Genomic DNA, 22861 nt, shown 5'->3' on the forward strand with positions numbered 1-22861 from the left:
TACTGCAATACATTGGTATGGATTCACGACCTTTGCTTCACAGATTATATTACCTTTTCAACAGTTTACAACCCTATAAACTACATAGCATTGCACAGCAATAAGACTATATTGTGAAAAGCTTTGTTCAGTTTAAGTCAGAAAGGGTTTTCCAGCCAGCCGACGAAGACTAGCAGCGTTAACAGATACAATGAAAAAGAAATACTTTAAGTGACACACTCAAAGTAAAGAACTAATGTGTTTAGATGTTCTCTGTGTGAAGCAGTACATAGCCGCACCCAAATGAAGACCGAGAGAAGACCCAGAGGGCACAGGAAAGGAATGGAAGAGAAAGAGGAGGAAGGGGGGGCGCAGATGTCACCGGACTGGCACTGAGAGTGTGAGTGTGGGCTTGGGGGAGACAAAAGAATCCATAGGAACACATGACCAAGTACAGTGATGGCAAAGAACGGGGTGGGAGAAGAGAAAGATTGCATGAAGTTGAATAAGGATCAAGACTAGTTCTTCAGAGCGCGGAAGGGGCTGAAAGTGAACCACAAATGAAGACTCAAATTAAGGTTGCACAGTTTGTTACAATGAAACATCAGGAGTTCGATGCATTGCTGTACTATAGCGACCTTGAATATTTCTGAAGGCAATGTGGAGACTTGGGTACAACCTAGGTCAGTGTTGCTAAGGTGGTACAAGTATGAGCCTCACAGAGGGTGTACAGAAACGCTACAGCACATGTATGCAGAGGAAAATCTTGCTGAAGTAAAAGGAAAAAAACAAAGTGTTTAGCAAATCTCTACCAGGGAGAGGTAGGCATTTCAGTTGTGATTTTTCTGCCTCGCCACATCCAAAGCAAGCTGCTAAAGCGTGTCAAAAATCAGTTGAGGGAAAGGAATGACATTGGGGTATTACAGCAAAGTGGGAAGAAACAAGGGGGTAAATTATGCATGTAAAAGTAAATAGCTTTCACAATATAGGTGCATTGCATGTGCCCAAAGTATAGCATTTGGATCTCTATTAAAAGCTCTTTTCAGCAAGATGAATCATTTTGGAAGGATTGGCATAAATAGAGCTTGGTTACCTTTCGAATTTCAAATCATCAGTCTCTAGTCTTGGTGGAAGAGGGTGGTTGTTAAAAGGTTCCTGTCCTTTGATGACAGTTTAGCATGAGGGCTCTTCTTGCAGTTAGCCAACGATTAGTGGTCGAGTGCGCATAGGTTTCTGCTCAGCATATAGTGGTCAAATCTATTTGACATGGGTGTGTGTGTTCGGCTCCATGGGAGTCTTTGGGTTATGGTCCCAGGCATGCATATGTGGCCAATGGTTTAGCCACCTTCAGCATTTTCTCGATCGCTCCCCCCACACTCCTCTCGTCTCTTCCCCCTCCAGCCTGTCCTCCCCACCTCCATCTGTCCCTCTCTGCAAGTTACTTACCTGTAGGTATATAAAAGCTTCTTGCTTTTTCCGATACTTGGACTCCACGATTAGGGACTTTTTATGAGGCCCGTGCAGACAGAAAATAGCCCTGACCACCCTCTGCATGACAAATGAGGATGGGGGAGAGCAGTTGCCCTGTGTAGAACTACTTGGCTGCACAGCTTCAATATGTGGTTGGATGGCTCTCGGATGAACTGACAATGGAAACTACCTTGATTGGGGTCAGATGTGCTGTCGGGCTCACTACCTGGGGAGATATAAACAAGGGTGGTGGGGGTGTTTCAGGACTTTAGTGACTTAACATAGACAGAGGGGCTCCTCAGGGGTCAATTCCTGAGATAGGACATGCTTGTTCAGATTGCTAAATGTAAGTGAGCTGACTGACCTGGGTAACCGGAGCCTACTCGGCTGATGACCTTAATGTATGATTTAGAGGATGGCTGGTGTAAGGAATTCATGGTGGCAACAGTAAAGACAGGCACACGTGATCACAGTTCAAAGTTGTTTATTAAACTGTATAAATGGGGGAGAAAAACGCCCAATCTAAATCCAAGATGGGAGGAAGCTACGACCATCCAATAATAACAAGGTAGTCCTAGTGGCGTTTTTGTCAAATAAAAAAGGGCCTATACTAAAAAAATTAAATTAAAAAAAATATATTGCCATTCAAATAGTGTGGGATAACATTCACCGGAAAAGAAAGAAGTGTTCTCAAAATGACAAGTCAGGATGGTATAATTGGGTCTCCTTTCCCACGTTTTTAGCACGGGACAAGGCGGGACTCCTGAGAACAGCAAACTCCTGTGGTGTCTCCAGCACAAGCTTATAATTATTTTCCAAAATATCAGGGCCTTCTGTGGCCAAGTCTCTTTTACACCAAGTCTCTTGCCTCAGAGGGCCTGAAGTATTATTTATTTTGAATGCGCCATAGGCATCAGGGCAGGGAGAAAAGATAGAAAGAGCAACAGTGGGATATGAAAAGGAGAATCAACGGTGATAAGTCAAACCTAAGAGAACAAAAAGGTCTTCAATGCTCTTAAATGCTGGTAAACTTCTTCCTCAGCACAGATTTACAGGCAGGTCATTGCATGCAATAGCCACTTTTACAGGGTATGATCTTTCTTTTCCCCTAACTCGTCGGGATCTAGGGCATATCAATTGCATGGAGTTCTTTGATCTAGTATCTCCGATTGAATCTTGGACAAAGATACGGTTTTCAGATATCTGGGGGCATCACCAAATAAGCATTTGTGTGTCATGGTGTTAATTTTGAACTCTATTCTTGCTTCTACAGGAAGCCAATGTAGTTCTTCTATACTGTGATATATGATCACGTTTTGAAACATTTTTAATGATTCTCACAGCATCATTTTCCAGAATCTGCAGTCTTTTAGTACCACATTTACTTGCTCTGCCTAATAATAAGTTAAAATAGTCTAATCATGACAAGACTAATGCTCTTACTAGGGTGCCACACTTTCCTGCTGAAACGAAAGAAAGGATTTATCAGGCATAGTAGTCTAAGATAGCAGTGTGTTTTTGTCACACTTACAACTTGAGCCTCTAAGTGATGCCTCAATGGTAACCCCAAGAGCTTTTACTTTATTGACTGCATTATCATAATCCGCTCCTAGTTTTTCTCTTGCTTTAACTGAGCCAAAGATCAGGAGTTCAGTCTTCTGGCTGTTAAGGCAAAGGCCATTTCCATCATCCAAATATGAATTCTCTCGTATACGGACATGATGAACTCTGTGTCCTTTGCATATTCTCCACTCAGTCTAAAAAGAAGCTGAATATCAGCGTAATTGGTGAAATATTATCCCATAGAATCCAACAGATCACAGAAAGATCGACAAAAATATTGGAGGGAAGGCGACAAGCAAGCTCCATGCGGGACACCACATATAATAGGCTCTGAATTGGATGAAGCATTTTCCCAAACAATCTTAGACTTTCGATTACTTAGAAATGTCCAAAGCATTCAACCGTATTGGTGGAACAATTTCCTGTATGCATGATAGAAGTTTAGAATGATCTACAAGATCGAAGGCCACAGAAAGATCTAAAAGCATCAACAGCCCAGATCCACTGTCGTCCATGATATCAAGTGTTTCTGTTTGTAAACCAAACAGTCTGCATCCCATGTGCAGTCCTAGAACCGGATGGCCGCTGGTGTAGAATATTTGATTTCTCGAATTACTGTTGGAGCTGAATAGCTGCCACCCTATTAACTACCTTCAACAGGAATTGGGCATTGGTGATGGGTCTACGTTTGAGTATAATGTAGGGTCCAGGTTTGGTTTTTTAAGTAGAGGGGTAACTGACACTTTTCAAAAGGTCAGGCACATCATTACCTAAAAAAGAGGCATTTCTAAAGCATGTCATGAAAGGTGCAAACATTTCTAAATGCTGTAAAACAATTTTTGAGGGTAAGATACCCATCTGACAGGTAGTCTGGTGTTTTCCTTAAGAATTTTAATGAGAGAGTCCAAAGTAATAGTCTCAAACGAGAAGGGGGGGGGGGAGATCAGCATGAGAGCGAGGCTGAGAAATAGAACACTGAACAGTACAATCAGTATTAGTCTTTTTTGTGTTTGCAATGGTGCATTGTGCTTTATACACAATCGGAAAAAGCTTTTTTTACTGCTTCACAATCAGCATTATTCGGAATTTAAAAATAAAAAAAATATTTGAGCGTTGGTTTTTCAAACGATTTTACAATCTCGAACAATTTCTTAGCGTCATTGGCAGAATTCGAAATTTGGGAATCAAAGAAGCCCTTTTCAGCCTGGAGGATTTCTGTTCGATACCTTCCATTTCTCTTTGTTCGCTAAAGATTGAGTTTTAGTCCACAATCGTTTAGCTTTCCTTTTATCTTGTTTCAAAGAGGCAAGATGTGGTGTGTACCATTTTTGGTTGTTTTCTCCTGCTATGACTTTTCTCTCTTTCAGGGGTGCAACTTCATCAAGTAATTCACGAGTACTTTGAGCATACTTAGATGCTAGTTTAGTAGGTGGATCATGATCTGATGTAGAAGTCATCAACTCGTTGATATATTTCTGTAACTCATCAGGTGCGAGTTTATAAAAATTCCTACTAACGACTGTTTGCAGTTTATAAAAGGTTCCTTTTTGGGAAGAAGTAGCTCAAAGGTTATCGTGTGATGGTCTGACCAAACACAGGGTTTAATACCAAGTAGTTGCAAGTTTAGATTTCTGGCTGCAACCCAATCAATGGCGTTGCTATGTGTATGTGTTGACTCTCTGCTCGGTATAGTAAAGTCATAATTACATAGTAGTTGCTCCAATTCAATAGCTTTCAATTCTTTAGGATTGCCCGACGATTTGTTAAAATCTCCCAGTATAACTGAATAACTGTTAGATGCACTTAGATTTGACAGGATGCCCGAAATTTCATCCAAAAACAACGGCATTTTGGAAGATAGATCAAAATAAGGTTTAAACAATCATTAGGAGAAGTTATAACTTTAAGAAAATAGTTTCGCAACCAGTACATGAAATGGTGTTTGGAAGAAATCAATTCTACTTTGGCAATAACAGCCACTCGCTCTCCCCGACCATTTTCTCTACGTTGAGCAGAACCTATAGCCTTCTGGGGTGTACTATAAACAACAAACAAAATGTTCCTTTCAGTAATCTTCGTCGGGTGATTTCCCTTCACCAGTGGAACCCACTCAACCAGGTTTCAATCCTTTTGTGCAAAGTTGGCCTCCCTCAGTCGGGTTCACATTTCCCATTTTCACACAGTTCATTTATTTGTAATCTCTTGCAGGATTCACTTTACTTAGCTTTTCTAGCCCCCAGTCAGACTTTCTCTTATTTACTGTTCATACAGCGTTTCCCTCAGCCGGGTGCAAATGCCTGTTAAACAATGTCAAACCTTTGGTAATGGGTTAAAGACTTTCAATTGTACAAGGGATTTTTGCTCGACCCTTGTATGACCACCTTAACTCTTTATCCTGGCCTCCCCGAGGCCTCCCCAAACAGTTCGTAATTCATTACTTTCTCTTTCCTGATTCACAACTGTCATTCCTCATGTAATCTAAGCACCAGACAGAGCTCTTTGACTGGGCATTTGCATTCTGCTTGACCACTCAATCTGCAACACTCGCCGTTTATCAAAGTTCTGTAATCACTAGCCCGCTCCTTTCATACTTCTGCCGTTTTGCTACAGACCAGCTTTGTACAAGTTTCCCTTGACTCACCGGCTGCATTTGCGGCTTCGATCAGGGAACCAAGGTCACTTCTACAACGTCTGCTTCACCTCCCTGACTCTTATTCTAGTGTGGCAGTATGGCGGGCATCTTGAACGCCCCACGCGGGTTTTGTCAGCTTTTCTCCTCCTCCGAGGGTCTCGCTCAGCCGTGCCCAGACCCCTCGGCACTTTATAAGTATCTCCCTTCAATCAGGCTCCGACCCCTTCAAGTTTTGTCAAATGTAAAGTTCACATAGAAGACTTCCCTCTGCTGGGCTCGAGTGTCCCTTCAAAACTTCAGATTTTCAAAGCTATGTTTTTGCACTTCCTGTCCCAGAATGCACTATGAAAATGTTGCTCCCACTTCACAGCTCCAAAAAATGGCAGTCCATAATTTTGGGAGCTGTAGGAGTTAAAAGGGGGATGTTCAAATGAGGTCAGTGTCTGACCTCCTGCCCCTCATAGACTTTGGTTTGCCTGTTTGGCGCCAGGGGAGGAGTTCAGCTGCTGATACCACCAAGCAATCCCCAGCTGCCCCTGGTTTTGCCTGCTCGAGGTACAACTCTCTCTCCACACTGCAGTCTCCTCTCAGGTAACAGGGCCAGTGTTTGGGTGGTTTTCTTCTCCTCCAGGTCTAACATGGTCTCTGCAGCTCACTCAGTTGTTCTCCGGCACCTTCCAGCATCCCCGACTCGCTCATAGTGTGCCTTTGTTTGACACCTTTTATACTTCTTGGGAGAGGTAATTAGATTCAGGTGTGCATAGTTGTAAAGGGAGACCTGACTTTGCCTGGCCTCATCACTGGGACAATATGCTGTAAAAGGAAGGAGTCTGTTTTCTGTGTCTGACAAGGTTTTCTGTTAGTAATCTTTAACCTCCCGATCCTTCTCTTCCTCGTCTCAGTGATTACAGGAGAGGGGGCATTTGGAAAGTCAGTACATTTTGCACAGTCGGATGGGAAAGAGGTTTGAAAGGAAAGGGGATACTGCGTCTAACCATCGGGTGTCTCTACCCTACTTGCCGAGGACCCCTCATCCTGGTGATCCTCCTCCACTGGTCCACCCACAGGAACTGGATCTAACAGCGATGGCCGTGTCCTCGCCACCTGGATGACAAATCCCCTGGGTATCAGTACGTGAGACACCCTCTGGTTTCTCACACTGGAGGCTGGTACCCATCCTGTATGGTATGGTGAATGCAGCGTACAAGAGAGGCACAAAATTGGGGTTGCAGTAGGGAATTGACGTGGGCCAATGAGTGATGCATCATATTTTGTTACGAAGGTCTCCCGCAATGTCCGATTCCAGCTTACCCAGCTTAATTAGTTACACAGAACATGCCCGCGGATGTGTGAGCGCTTTTGGCATCAGTTGGACCTGGCATCCTTTTGGCATCAGTTGGACCTGGCATGTGTAAGGGCGGGAGTTAGTGGATTTCAGTGCTTATTGGGCGCTTATGCCAGGCTGAAGAAAAACAAGCATGTAATCAAACTCATAGACCTGGCCTGTGTTTTAGCTAAGAGAAGAATAGATATGGCGTGGAAGCAGAAAGAGGGCCCACAGTTGTACCTTTGGCTCTGCGATCTAATATGCAGCGTGGCTGAAACTACGATTTTGTTCAGAGCTATGCAGAAAGGTTGCCGTGAACATAGCAGCCTGCAATGCACCCCTCCTTGCAATGTTCAGCCCATCGGACGATAAGGCCCCGAAGACAAATGATGCGCCTCTGGACGAACATATGCCTTGAGGTTGGGTTTGCTCCCAGCTCGCTTTGTCACAACTATAGGAGACCATTGTGTCTGCCTTGGACTGCCGGCTGTCTCTTTCCTGCTAGCATACCTCTAGCTGGGATATGGCATTGAATATTTATACTGACCCCTATACAGACATAGTACACAAATAATTTGTGTTTGTCTTGTTTTCGTTTCTTTGTTAACGTTGTATTGCGCTGTTCAATGCCTTGATTCCTACTTGCTGGTACTGTTTCTTATCAATAAATAAAAGAAAAATGTTAAACTGCTTCTTGAATAATACGACATCAAAGTGGGAACCACCAATTTACAAATTAAACATTTTTCTCCTAGCAACACATACACGTTTATATCATTATGCATGAGCCCTACAATTATGCACTTTTCTTTTTTTTTTTTTAATATGGGTATTACTGTGCCACACATTTTCTTCACACATTGGTTGTAAAACAGTCTCAAACACCACCACCCCTTGATGTAGAGCACCAGACACTCCGGTGAGTCTAAGATGGGTAAGACAATGGAGGGGTGCATAACACTCCAACATGTCAACACAAAGGCAAATTAGGCATCGGTGCCCTGTACGCACATCTGTTCTGCAGTTTGATTTTTGTGTGATGTGTACGTCGTAGAATGCCATTTGCAACCAGTGATATTCTAAATTGGGCAACCAACGAAAAGAAAAAGGTGAATACCGATGTACAGATGAGTAAACAACTGACTGCATGGACCTCATCTAAACTGTTCTGCGAAACCATTTTGCGAAGTTCCCCACACTATGGCACTTTCAGTGTCACCACACCCCATTTACTTGCAGCCCAGTCGGATGTTCCAGATGGGACAATGGCCCTAGAGGCGGGCTCTGCATACGAGCGGCAGGCATACAAAAAAATTAATGGGGAGTCAGCAAGCAAGGAGTAGAGCAGCTGCATGCCCACTGTCAGATTCGGGGCCGTGCCCCCAAAATACCAATGCTCACTTCCGACTGCCCGTCAGAACCTACTCATAGCGCGAGCCCGGGCCAGGCAACAATCCATTCTTGCCCCAAACACCCACCATGACGGCCCGAGCTGTGGAGGTGAAAAACAAGGGCAGGTAAACCGCCAAGGCCAAGATCCCTTCCGACCAGCAAGGTCACACACACCAATGCAAACGCCACCGCTGGGACCATTTGAAAGACCTGGGAAGGATGATCACTCGGACACAATCGGCTGGCTTCAAGTCTTAAACCTGCACTGCTGCCATGACCCGTGCAGAATATCATGCTATGTGGGAATACAACAGAGACAAAAAGCAACGAGAGTGCAGGGACTGCCGGCAGTGTCCCCCATGTGATACAATTCGCATTGGATCTGGATGCACGTGGTTACGGCTGGAGTGACAGATCTGTGGTCATCTGAAACATTAGAAAGGGTATAACCATACCCACGGAAGGGTACAACCGCACAACAATGCCGGCACGTTAGACAGAGCAGCCGTGAAACCGAGGCACACACGCATCGCGCGCTTTGAACTCTACAAGTGGCATGGGCTGAAAGGGTCTTCAATGACAAATGTGCAACTCTAACCATTCCACTGCGGCTTACGCTGATGCAAAAAACGTCCTGTCTCTTTCACCAGTCTACCAGAGCTACGAACCCGCCACTCACCTTCAGTGCAGACAACATTCTCCGAGTATCTAGCCTTGTACTGTACGCCGCCATAGCTGCCTTGCTTAACCCAGCTGGTCGACCTTTCACTTCCCTGAGAGGCGGAGCCGCAATTGACCAATCCGTGACCGGTCCGAGGCCATGCTGTTCTCGCCTGTAATGGAAGACGTCGGGGTAAGAGGCGTGATCAAGCAAGTATGGATTGGCTGCCGCCAAGAGCTTCTACGCACGCGTGCCACGTTAGTAACCGTGGAAGCGAGTTCAGATGAGGCTTTCGGTTGAGCAGGAGCTGTTTCTATCAAACTGCTGTGTAGTAACGCCAAAAGGTAAGTTCAATCTAGTAAGTAAAATGCCTTGATGGCGAGGTCAGTGCTGGAAAAAAAAAACAATCATCGGTTATTACTGCTGTTTTTGTAGGCACTAGGGTGCAAGGAGGCGAGTGCAAAGTTTCAAGGCAGGATGTGAGAAGGATCACCGGTGCAATGTTCCCTCGAATTATTTTTCTGTACGTGCGGAAATGGTTGGCTTGTTTGTGCACTTTATTTTCCATGTGCGCAGCTAACCAGATTAGCAAGAGTAGATAGTGAGCTATAGTCTCTGAAGCAAGCCCCCCCAACCACTGTAATTCTTTACAAATCAGTGTAAATGGTGCATCACACAGCACTTTTTCCGAAGGTATATGTTAAAAAAAACAAATATTCTATATGTGATTATAAAGGAAGCTTGTCATCAGTCCAAAAATTCCAAGATTTGTCACAGTACCTGGCAAAAGTGTTCCTGTGCAGAGAAAAACGTGGGTACGCACCACGAAAGCATTGTATGGTCAGTATAAACAATATGTTAAATTGTGGCTTTTCATTTATTGAAACTGCTCAGAGACAATAACGAAAGTGTTTTATGCCGTTGCAAAAAAAAACACTTATGTATTATAAAAAACAAATATCACTTATAATTACTAATGTGGCTGGCAACAAAAAAATCAGACATTAGATATAATTTGTGCAGATGGAGTAATGGCAATTAAAAGGAACGTGTTAGAAAATATGCCAATGGGAGTTCATGTGCAACTTTAATGAAGTAATTCAAGGGCCAGGAGAATATGCATCTCAATTTGTGGAAGGATGATAATTGGATCAGAATAACCACACCAAAGTATGATGATCAGAATACATGTGCCTCTGTGTACTAAACAAATTGCATTGTCCTATGAACATAGTTGCGACAACACTTCCACAAAACCAGCCTTACAGATAAGAGGCATAAACCCCACCTATTCGTACTCCCTAAAAACAGGAACATGTGCCCAACAAAACTGGGAAACAATGAACATATAGAAGCCTACCCTCTGCTCCTACCTACAATGTTCCTCTAATATATTTGAATCCATGACCAGCAGTGCAGTGGCATAGGAAGACCCTCTAATAATATTACTGCTCGATCTCAAGAGGAATTTTAACGGGAAAGAACACCTTTTAATAAGCATAAAGTATCCCTATTGCACAGCTATTTACTCTCTGAAATATCACTTGATTCCAGGTAGGCAGTACAATATTTCCAGGGGCCTGCTTGCAACCCTGGCATAGGAAGTTAAATGAGAGGGCACATAATGGAGCTTTTGGTTTTTCTCTCCCTTCCTTACCACAGCCTAGTCAACACTCAACAAGAACCTTGCTGATGTTTCTTATGGAGAAATCACATATATTTGCCTATTAAGTTAATATCTGCAATGCACAGAGCTACAAAACAGTGACTGCCTTCTTCTGTAACCAGGAACCCAACTTTTGCAATTCCTTGTTTCAGTTAAACAAGTTGTATGGGGATGCTACAGGCAAAAAACGCAGAACACATTGTCATGCCCCAGTGTTCGTTTTCCTCGCACAGCCGTGGGATCAAACACAAATGGAGACTGCCGTGGAGCTTGTTACAGCTGAAAGCGCAAAAGAACTACAGCATCCAGCATTCCCTACCTATACACGGTCACGTGACACAAAAGCGACGTATCTCCCGGCATCCAGTCACTAACACTATTTGTAGCAGTGAGAAATGCTACTTCGGTGCTCCTTAACTGAGTTACTCTCATCTCGTAAAGTCGCACTCGTACTCTTGAACTCCTGGCATCTTGATATTTGGATTTGTTTAAGGATTGATTTTCGTCTGTTCCCTGTTTGGTTTCTGAAGCCTGGCTCCCCTATCCCTATTGCTGACGCCCTTGGTTACCGAACCTCTGGACTGTATTCCGACACCGCTCCTCTGCTTGCCTCCCTCCTGGAATTTGCTAGTTGTATCAGGACATTCTAGTACCTGCTTGCTTGTTGCCTATGCTTTAACTTTTACACACATTTCTACACGATACTTGCCTGACTTCCCTCATCTTGTGCGCTGTCCTTCCCTTCCTCCCACTACAAGACTCGTCTCTGGCACCTGCATCAGAATCACTGCTGCTCTCAGACAAGAGAGTTCCGGTTCTCACTTACCTTTGGTGTGTTTTTCTTCTGCCTCTCCCTCCATTTTCCTTCCAGCCGCCAGACAATCTGCTACCTTCCACGCCAGCCGATTTAACTGTGACATATAACATCAATTGGTAACCGCTGGATGCTCTGCTGTACTCTGCACTGGTTATCTACCTGCCGCCGCAAGGAACAGAAGTGACCACTGGACGCTCTGCTGTTTTTTCTTCTGGGTCACTACTTGGCAGCTCATTTGGACCTCCTGGCTTCTACTTCATGTGGATATATATTTGGACTTCTTAGACACGCCCTCGTGCCGTTCGGGTTAGGCCTTTTTTGGGACATCTGCAGTGGGAACAAGACTTCTTGGGACTTGGTTCTTCTTTTCTGCTACTTCTGCTCACAAGACACGTAGGTTCCTTGCAGTATCTTCCAACACAGCAGGTAAGAGTGGGGCAACTTGGGGATGTTGCAGAGTGTTGGACCGGTGTAATTTGGTATTTATGCTGTGCTATTGTTTTTCTTCCCTCTAGCACTGTTGCTGCTCCTTGACTTTTAGCTCAAGCCTTTGGCCTGGCAGGTACCATTACTACCCTGCAGGCCGCGCTCTTGGGAGAAAGGTTTTTTCTGTCTTCGGTCCACGGTTGTTGGTCGTTCAGAGCCGGCTCACCCTCATTGGCCAAAGAGATCACGACACACATGATTATATTGGAAAACCCTCTGGAGCTCAGCATAGAAAGGAACAGAAGGTGCAGTTTCCTAGATTGTTTCTAGAGTTTCCTACCTTTAGCAAACACAGTTCCGTCATTGTACTGCTGAAATATCTGTTTTTTTAAAAAAGTAGCAGATTCGTTCTTCAGCCACAAGGAGTTTTCACCCATGCCCTTCCCTAGTACCCTTCCCAAACTCCTGTGTTAGCATCAAATACTAGTGAACAGGGCTCTGTAAAAGGGAAGGATTGCATCTATTAAACACTCACTTTGATATTTGCATACCCACAATACTTTGCAAGCAAAACCTATATTTTAAGCCTTATCATGATATTATGGGCTTTTTAAGAAAATGCCATGAATCTGCATGTACGTAATTATTTTGCAATGCACAGAAGATTGTTTGTAGCATACCTCATCATAATATGTTTATGTAGAATTGTACAAGTGCTCAGTGCAACTGTTTTTGTATAGCATAGAGTTACTGTATGATTCCAGCCAGAGTCCTTTGGTCTTCTGGTTCCAACTCTCTCCAGGTCAAACGCTTCTCCAAGCAGATAATGGGAGGTAGATCCCTTTCCTCTGCTGGCTCCTCCCTCTGGAACAGCCAGCCTGTCTCCCCTGCTCAGACTTGAGCCAGATCTTCTTAAGTTCCAGAAACTTCTCAAAACTTTCCTTTTCTCCTCTTCCTTCCCTCTCCCCTCCTATGCTAACTCTCTATCTGTCACAAGTCTCTCCCCTTCTCACCTGTCTTTTTTGTATACTTGCGACCTTCTGGGTTTTCTTCTTCTTCACGGCCCGGGATTTGTATAGACCCGAACGCTGGTCCTCGGCGTCCAGTGTGAGGATATCGGTTCAGCTTCCAGGAGTCTTCGTAAGTCCAGGGTAATACCAGGATGTAAATAAGTACGCTCGGAGACACGGAGGTCCGTAACTCGAGCGCGGAAGGGTTTCCAGGAGTTTTGGAGAGGGAAAACAAACAGGACGGGATTCAAGGAACTGGGAATAGGGATAGAAGCGAGAGCCCCGATCGAACTCCGGCTAAACACGTCCGACTACAAGTAGCAGTAGCGTAGAGACGCGTTGAGCTGCGGGGGGGTGTCTCTCTTGTACGATGAGCAGCGTGGAACGTATAGACTAGCCAGGAGCGTTCTGTTCCGGGCGGCCATGTTGGAAGGATCACTGCATTCAATCCCCTGCGAGTCAGGGACCAGGAGGTCCAGAAGGGACATATACGACGGTTCATGACAACATGCCTCCTCTGAAACCCAGTTCCTCTGGGTTTGCCCGGATGGATCAGATGAAATCGGCGAACCAGTCTGGGAGCATTCATGTTTGACACGGGTTGCCAGGTACGCTCACTGGATGGGTAACCTTTCCACTCAACCAGATATTGTAGTTGACCACGTCAATATCTTGAGTCACAAATCCTGGAAACCTCGTACTCCAGTTGATCATTTACGATAACAGGGGTGGATCTAGGAGCCGTTCGGGACGACTGAATGTATGGTTTTAACAGAGAAGTGTGAAATACTGGATGGATTCTTTTCCAGGAGTCAGGGAATCGAAGTCGAAAGGCTACTGGGTTGATGATCTCCTGTATAGAAAAAGGACCATAATATCTGGGAGCCAGCTTATTAGGGCACAGATGTCGAGGAAGAACCTTTGAAGATAACCAAACCTTATCTCCTACTGAATATGAAGGTCCAGGTCTTCTTTTGGAGTCAGCATAATGTTTGACATCTTTTTGGGCCCTTTCTAGATATTCCTTAACCTCCTTGTTTACTGTGATGAGGTTCCCGATCCAGGAGTCTACTGCAGGCACTGGGGTAGGGTGAGGGAGTTCGGAAGGTAGCACCGATGGATGTAATCCATGACTACAGAAGAAGGGACTAGTCTTGATAGCTGAATGATCTGAATTGTTATAAGCGAATTCGGCCATAGGAATTAGGAGTGACCAATCGTCTTGAACTTTGGTGGCGAAGCAACAAAGTTATTGTTCAAGAGTCTGGTTCACACTCTCAGTGGCTCCATTGGTTTGTGGATGGTAGCCAGATGATAAGGCACGTTGGATTCCCAAAATACGACACACTTGCTTCCAAAACTGTGATATGTACTGGGGTCCTCGGTCTGAAATGATCTTGGAAGGCAGCCCATGAAGTCGGAATATATGTTCCAGGAAGATTCCAGCAAGGTCAGATGAGAACGGCAGTTTGGATAAGGGTGTAAAATGAGCAATGTGAGTAAACAAATCAATGGTAACCATGATTGTCGTCTAGCCTCTAGATGGTGGTAATTCCACGATAAAATCAGTGGCGATGATTTCCCAGGGTCTTGTTGGTATTGCTGGTTGGAGTAGGAGTCCGGCCGGCTTCCTATTATCGTGTTTGTTCTGATTGCAAACTGTGCATGTTTGGACATGGATCCTAATGTCATCCTTCATCTTCGGCCACCAAAACTGTCTTTGTACTAGATGGAGAGTGTTGGTAATTCCATGATGTCCCGAATGTAAGGTATCATGACAGAGACTTGTGATCCTTTTTCTCAGCCCAGGAGTTGGGATGACTAAGCGATTGTCCTTAAATAGATAGCCATCCTTTGTTGTGAGATTCCATCTGTTATTCCTCTTGTGCTCCTTCCAGATGTCCGAATTTCGAGTTTGGCCTTGGATGTTTTCCAGGAGGGTGAGAGCTTGGGCCACAAAGATTGTGGGGGGAAACATCCTTGGAAAGGTCCGATCCTCTGTTTTTTCGTAGTCAGGACGTCTGGATAGGGCATCAGCAATTATGTTATGTGTTCCAGGAACGTGATGGATTTGAAACTGATATTGAGCAAAAAAGAAGGCCCAACGGGCTTGACGACTGTTTCTGCATTCCAGGGATTGTAGGACTTGAAGATTTCGATGATCCGTTCGGACCTGCACTGGGTGTTTGGCTCCCAGGCGAAGATGGCACCAATCAGTAAAGGCTTGACGAATGGCAAGCAATTCCTTTTCCAAAACGGAGTAATGGGTTTCACTGGGTGTTAGAGTGCGAGAAAGATAGGCAATAGGGTGCTCTAAGTTGTCGTCCAATTCTTGTTTTAGGACGGCACCAATGGCATAGTTGGAAGCATCAGTTTCAACAAGAAAGGGTCGCTCTATGTCAGGTTGGGCTAGGATGGGGGCTTGTGTAAACTCCGACTTCAGGCGGTGAAAGGCCGCGTCTTGGGCTGCGGTCCACAAGAAGGGGGTGTCTTTCTTCAATAAGGAGACGATAGGGTGCACAATCTCAGAAAAGGTTGGTATGAATTTACGATAAAAATGTGCAAGTCCTAGGAAGGATTGTATCTGTTTCACGGTGGTAGGAGTAGGCCAGGAAAAATGGATTCTACCTTTGAAGAATCCATACCAATCCCTTTAGGGCTAAGGACAAAACCAAGATAGTTGTAACGCTCACCTGAACTCTGCGGGGACCTTCTTGACCTCCAACTGACTTCTACCTTCCTGGGAGCTAACACGGAATTTCTTGGTATTTAATATGTTGAGCTCTCCATCCTGTCCATACAGGGGCGCATGTCCTGAAGATGGGACACAGGAGAATGTTTCTTTTTATTTTATTATTTGGAATAGGGGAAGAGGCTACTAGGCTCAATATTGGCGGGCAATATTCACTGGGAATAGGAATGTTCAAAATGAAGGTTACCCCTATCCTAATATAACCTAAAAAGGGAAAGGTTTGCTGTGGTGTGAGGCGTGTGTGACAATGCAGACTGCAGAGCAGTGACAAACTATTATCTCTGACTAGAACACACCTTCAAGGCAAACTCCACAATCTGGCAAGAACCCGCTAATGACAGCGTAATACCATAGAATGCGTAAGGTAGCCTAATAACAATTATACACAATTTGAAGTATTTGATAAGGCAACAAAACGAAGCAAATACATTCGTATATCACTAGGAGTACTTGCGTGAGAGAAGCAGCAAACTGACTGTGAGGTGAGAAGACCGCTATGACAGGACTCCAAACTACGGACTGTGACTGAAGCGGAGCAAACAGGCTGTGAGGTGAGGAGACCCCAATGACAGGACTCCAAACTACGGACTTTGACTGAAGCGGAGCAAACAGGCTGTGAGGTGAGGAGACCACAATGACAGGACTCCAAACTACGGACTGTGATGGCTGCACAGGGAATACAGGAAAGGAACTGAGAACTAGTAATTAGTTACTAATGGAACTACGGTAAATGTCTGTGGACAAGGAATATTTTAACTGTGACAGAAATCTGAGTTACGCGACGAGCGTTCCATCTGTACTCAGACGAACGACGCGAAGCGCGAGTCTCCTGATGGGCGGGGCTTAAATAGCCGGCAATGAAAACAACTAGACCCGCTAGCTAACTGACTCAAAGGCACCACCTAGCGGCCATTAAGGAAACCCCAACCAACCATTAACATGAGGGAATTAGAATCAATTAACCAGCTAAGGCAACATGAATTCCCATATGAACCTGTATCTCCTAGGACTAAAATGGGAACTTAACCTGTGGTCATGACAGTACCCCTCCTCAAGAATTCTCCTCCCGGTTTATTGGGGTGATTCTGATGAAATCTCTTTAACAATCTAGTGGCATGTATGTTTTCTTTAGGTTCCCAAGATCGATCTAAGGGACTATAGCCCTTCCAGTCAACCAGATAAAAAACCTTATGCCTGCCAACCTTGGAGTCTAAAATGTCCTTCACTTCATATTCAGATTGATTGTCTTCAAATTCAATGGGAGCAGGAGCTGGTTCTAAACGAGTATCTGGTTTTACTGGTTTCAGTAAAGACACATGAAAAACTGGATGAATTTGCATCCACCGAGGAAGGGTCAATTTCATTGCCACTGGGTTGATGATGGCTTCAATGGAGAACGGACCCAAAAATCGGGGAAGAAATTTCTTTGAACCTTTCAACATCAAATTTCTGGAGGATAGCCACACAGAGTGTCCGACTTGAAAATTAGGTGCCACACATAGATGGCGGTCAGCAAACTTCTTCTGACTTTCCTTGGCTGCAGATAAGCTAGCTTGAGCCCTAGTGTGGGCCGTAGAGATGAATTCATGGAGAGTCTTCACAGCAGGCATCTCTAAAGGTTCTGGAGGATCAAAAGCAGAAGTTCGAGGATGTCGACCATGTAATGTATAGAATGGAGTAAGCCCAGTAGAGGAATGAGTTGAATTGTTGTAAGCATATTCAGCCACCCACAATATATCCAACCAAGAATCTTCTGTTTGGTGAAGCATACAACGCAAATACTGTTCTAGAGTCTGGTTAGTGCGCTCCGTTTGACCATCGGTTTGGGGATGATGACTGGTGGATAATCGAACATCAATCTTGGCCAAGGCACAATATTTCCTCCAAAATTTAGAAACTAATTGGCTACCTCGGTCTGAGATTACAATGGAGGGAAAACCATGCGCCTTAACAATGTTCTCCAGAAATATCTTGGCCAATCCAGAGGCAGTCGGAAGCCTTGGACTGTGATAAAATGTGCCATCTTGGAGAATAAGTCAACCACCACTAGAATGGTGTCAAAACCCCTACACGGAGGAAGATGGGTAATGAAATCCATTGACACAGTATGCCAAGGACTCGGTGGTACATCCAAAGGTTGAAGAAGACCGTCCGGTCTTTTCTTTGTGTTCTTATTTTGTGTACAGTTTCCACAGGTTTGAATAAATTGCATGACATCCTTGCGCCATGTAGGCCACCAGTAGTGTCTCTTGATTTTTTCCAAAGACTTTGTGACCCCTGGGTGACCCTCAATCAGGGAGCTATGGTAGTTTGCAATTACTTGTCTTCTCAGTTCTTCCGTAGGTAGGTACAAGCGATTTTTATAATGAGGTATATTCTCCTGTATGGTGAATTGATCGCCTCGATCAGTCCAGGCAAGCAACTCCTCAGGAACAAAATTCCTCTTGACTTCCTTCAGTAGTTCTTCATAGAAAGGGTCTGAAGTATTTAGTAATCCTAAAACCCTTTCTTCAGCAATGATGTTGTTTGGAACTTGGGGAACAAAGGTCTCGTCTTCAATGCCAATTCGGGACAAGGCATCAGCTTTCCCATTACGGACTCCTGGCCGAAAGGTGATGACAAAGTCGTACTCTGCGAAGAATAAAGCCCATCGCAGTTGTCTAGCCGGTTGGGCCTTGACTGAGCGGAGATACTGCAAGTTTTGATGGTCAGTAAGGATGGTGACCGTGTGTTGAGCACCTAGCAAATAATGTCTCCATTCTTTTAAGGCGCACTTGATTGCCAACAGTTCCTTGTCTGTAATTGTATAATTTCGTTCCGCAGCTGAAATCTTTTTCGACCAGAACACCACTGGGTGCAAAATTTGAGTCTGTGGATCTCGTTGTGACAAAACAGCCTCCATGGCAGCACTAGAGGCATCTGTCTCTACAATGAAAGGTAAGTCAGGATGAGGATGTCTCAATATAGGAGCCTCTGTGAACTTGGACTTGAGAGTCTGAAACGCAACTGTGGCCTCCGGGGTCCAAGCAAACTTCTGGTTCTTCTTTAGCAATGACGTGATGGGATGAACCAACTGCGAGAAATCTTCCACAAATCTTCTATAGAAATTTGCAAAGCCCAAAAAACTTTGGACTCCTTTCACAGAAGTTGGAACCGGCCATGATAGAATTGCCTCCACCTTACGAACATCCATCTTAACTCCTTGAGAGGACAGCACAAAACCTAGAAACTCTACTTCAGAAACATGAAATTAACATTTTTCCATTTTCACATAAAGGGAGTTTTCTCGCAATTTCTTCAAAACCGCCGAAACGTGATTCACATGCTCAGAGTGGTTTGCTGAAAAAAATAAGATATTGTCAATGTAGACTACTGCGAAGACATCAAGTAGATCTTTCAAAACGTCATTCATAAAGCACTGAAACGCAGCTGGAGCGTTGCATAACCCGAATGGCATGACTTGGTATTCGAAGAGGCCATATTTTGTGCAAAATGCAGTTTTCCACTCGTCGCCTTCCTTAACTCGGATTAGGTGATACGCCCCTCTAAGATCCAGCTTGGTAAATATCTGGGCTCCTTTAATTTGGTCTAACAAATGTGAAATGAGAGGAATAGGATATCGATTCTTGACAGTAATCTGGTTGAGTGCGCGGTAATCGATACAAGTTCTGAGATCGCCTTCTTTTTTGGCGACAAAAAAAAGAGGCAAAGCAGCAGGAGCCTTAGAGGGTCGAATGAAACCATTGGCTAAGTATTGGTCTAAGTATTTCTTCAGGTGAGAATCTTCTTTCTCCGTTAACGAATAAATCCGACTACACGGAATTTCGCTTCCAGGAAGAATATCAATTTGACAATCATAGGGTCGATGTGGAGGAAGCTCCTCAGCCAATTTCTCTTCAAAGACGTCTCGGAATTCTGCATACTCTGGAGGGAGTAGGCCTATTATTCCGAACGTTGAAACAGAGACCTTCTTCATAAAGCGGGAATCTTCCTGGGTGTTTATCTTGCAGCAAAGTTCTCTACACTCATCAGCAATGGTCAGAGATCGAGGTCGCCAATCAATCCTTGGATTATGTTTCTCCAACCAGGGCAAGCCAAGTATAATTTGGAGTTGGGGAGCACTAATTAGGTCGAACGTGATTCTCTCTTCATGTTTCCCCTGACAACACATAGTAAGGTTCGCCGTGCGTTGAGTAACAGGACCTGAGGCCAAAGGCGTACCATAAACTGCTGATACATTTTCAGCTTCGTGCTTGTTCACACGAGGAAAACCCATCCTAGTTGCCAAATCGATATCCATATAATTACCGACTGCACCACAATCGATGTAGGCTTGCAAAGTCTGCATTCTGGTGGGCTGTTTTGTACTGGATAAAGTAATGGGAAAAACAAAGTGTGAGGTCACCAAACCTTTTTCCATGCTCGACAAGTTGACCTCTACACTTGTCAGGCACTGGAGTTTTCCGAATTCAAGTCCTTCTTGTCTGGGTTAACGCCTCCAATAGGCTTCCGGGAAGGTTTAATAGGACACTCCTTGAGAAAATTACCAGCCTTACCACAGTAAAGACACAACTGTTGCTGGCATCTCTTGTCTCTTTCAGCTTGTGATATCGGTCCTCTAACGGCTCCCAACTGCATGGGTTCAACAGACCTCTCAGAACTGGCTCTCAACTGACTTTCCTTGGGGCGCACAAAATAAGTTCTGTTTTCAGAGCGAGAGCGATCCACCCTTCTGTCTTGCAATCTCTGATCAAGTTGTACAGTTAAATCAATAAATTCTGCAATTCCTTCTGGAGGGTTCACCACCTGAGCCAAGACATCTTTCAATTCATTAGGGAGTCCTCTCTGAAATAAGGTGGTTCTTTTCTCTGTGGGCCAATTTGTTTCTGCCACCAATCTGTTAAAGGTTGCTACATACGCCAACAATTCCTGGTTACCTTGGCGAAGAGAAAGTAACTCATTATCTAGAGCCTGACCCTGAGCATGACGTGCAAACAATTTCTCCTTCTGAAAGTCTGAAAGATTTCTCAAAATCGGATCATCCCTGTTTACTAACGGAATTGACCAATCGGCCGCATAACCACCCAAATAGGATAATATAAACGCTACCTTGGCCTGATTAGAAGGAAATACCCCAGGGCGACAGAGAAAATGAAGCCAGCATTGGATAAGAAAAAACGCAAACTTCTTAGGATCTCCTAGAAAGCGTTCAGGAGGAGCTAAGGGGATATTGCCGGGAACAATTACTTGAACTGGTGAAGGAGGCGTGACTGAAACGGGGGCAGAAGCGCTGGCAGGAGGCAAAGGAGTTTGACCCGCTTGGGCTTGCAACATCTGGCGAGCTAAATCATCAGTGCGATCCCGGTTAACAATTAATTCTCTCCGGAGAGCACTGGTTTCAGAGCGGGCTGAATGGACCTCAGCTCTTAGTTCCCCCAATAACTGGGCCAACTGGTCTACTTCTGGAGTTTCCATAATGTCCAGGCAGAGTATTTTTCAAAGCTGGCTTCGCGTTCTGTAACGCTCACCTGAACTCTGCGGGGACCTTCTGGACCTCCAACTGACTTCTACCTTCCTGGGAGCTAACACAGAATTTCTTGGTATTTAATATGTTGAGCTCTCCATCCTGTTCATACAGGGGCGCAAGTCCAGAAGATGGGACACAGGAGAATGTTTCTTTTTATTTTATTATTTGGAATAGGGGAAGAGGCTACTAGGCTCAATATTGGTGGGCAATATTCACTGGGAATAGGAATGTTCAAAATGAAGGTTACCCCTATCCTAATATAACCTAAAAAGGGGAAGGTTTGCTGTGGTGTGAGGCGTGTGTGACAATGCAGACTGGAGAGCAGTGACGAACTATTATCTCTGACTAGAACACACCTTCAAGGCAAACTCCACAATCTGGCAAGAACCCGCTAATGACAGCGTAAAACCATAGAATGCGTAAGGTAGCCTAATAACAATTATACACAATTCAAAGTATTTGATAAGGCAACAAAATGAAGCAAATACATTTGTATATCACTAGGAGTACTTGCGTGAAAGAAGCAGCAAACTGACTGTGAGGTGAGAAGACCGCTATGACAGGACTCCAAACTACGGACTGTGACTGAAGCCGAGCAAACAGGCTTTGAGGTGAGGAGACCGCAATGACAGGACTCCAAACTACGGACTGTGACTGAAGCGGAGCAAACAGGCTGTGAGGTGAGGAGACCGCTATGACAGGACTCCAAACTACAGACTGTGACGGAAGCGGAGGCAGCTGCACAGGGAATACAGGAAAGGAACTGAGAACTAGTAATTAGTTACTAATGGAACTACGGTAAATGTCTGTGGACAAGGAATATTTTAACTGTGACAGAAATCGGAGATACGCGACGAGCGTTCCATCTGTACTCAGACGAACGACGCGAAGTGCGAGTCTCCTGATGGGCGGGGCTTAAATAGCCGGCAATGAAAACAACTAGACCCGCTAGCAAACTGACTCAGAGGCACCACCTAGCGGCCATTAAGGAAACCCCAACCAACCATTAACATGAGGGAATTAGAATCAATTAACCAGCTAAGGCAACATGAATTCCCATATGAACCTGTATCTCCTAGGACTAAAATGGGAACTTAACCTGTGGTCATGACAATAGTGAGCAGTTGAAACATGAAAAAGACACTTCTCAGTCTTGGCCAGGAGCTTATGTTCTCGTAGACGTTGCAAGACTGCCTTCACGTGTTCCTCATGTTTTCGATGGTCGTTTGAATATATCAGTATATCGTCTAGATATACTATAACGAAGATGAACAACATATCAGAGAACACTCGATCCATGAAACGTTGGAAGACTGCTGGGGCATTAGCAAGACCGAAGGGCATGACCAGGTACTCAAAATGGCCGAAGGGGGTTCTAAAGGCTGTTTTCCATTTGTCACCTTCCTTTATACGAATGAGATGGTAGGCGCCCCTTAGGTCTAATTTTGTAAAGATTACTGCACCTCTGACTGCTTCTAGGATATCCGAGATGAGGGGCAAGGGGTAACGGTCCTTGAGCGTGCACTGATTTAGCCCACGGTAGTCCAAACATGGTCTGAGTTCCTTGGTGTCTTTCTTGGTGTTATGCTTGATCTAAAATGGCACTGGTGCGCAATGTATTCTGGGAGCGCTCTGAGCC

General features: G+C 44.6%; 1 protein-coding gene across 1 annotated transcript in view; it reads right to left on the reverse strand.

Annotated features, from left to right (window-relative positions):
* The window catches only part of PCCA (propionyl-CoA carboxylase subunit alpha), a 3020006-nt gene extending 3010815 nt beyond the window's left edge, over window positions 1-9191 (reverse strand). The window contains exon 1 of the mRNA XM_069637005.1: window positions 9043-9191. Within this exon, the coding sequence (XP_069493106.1) occupies window positions 9043-9096 (54 nt within the window). The 5' untranslated portion in view covers window positions 9097-9191. The remainder of the gene's footprint in view (window positions 1-9042) is intronic.
* Window positions 9192-22861: the final 13670 nt, after the last annotated feature.

Source organism: Ambystoma mexicanum, chromosome 7p (assembly GCF_040938575.1).
Source record: "Ambystoma mexicanum isolate Mex_15411 chromosome 7p, UKY_AmexF1_1, whole genome shotgun sequence".
NCBI classification, from domain to species: domain Eukaryota; kingdom Metazoa; phylum Chordata; class Amphibia; order Caudata; family Ambystomatidae; genus Ambystoma; species Ambystoma mexicanum.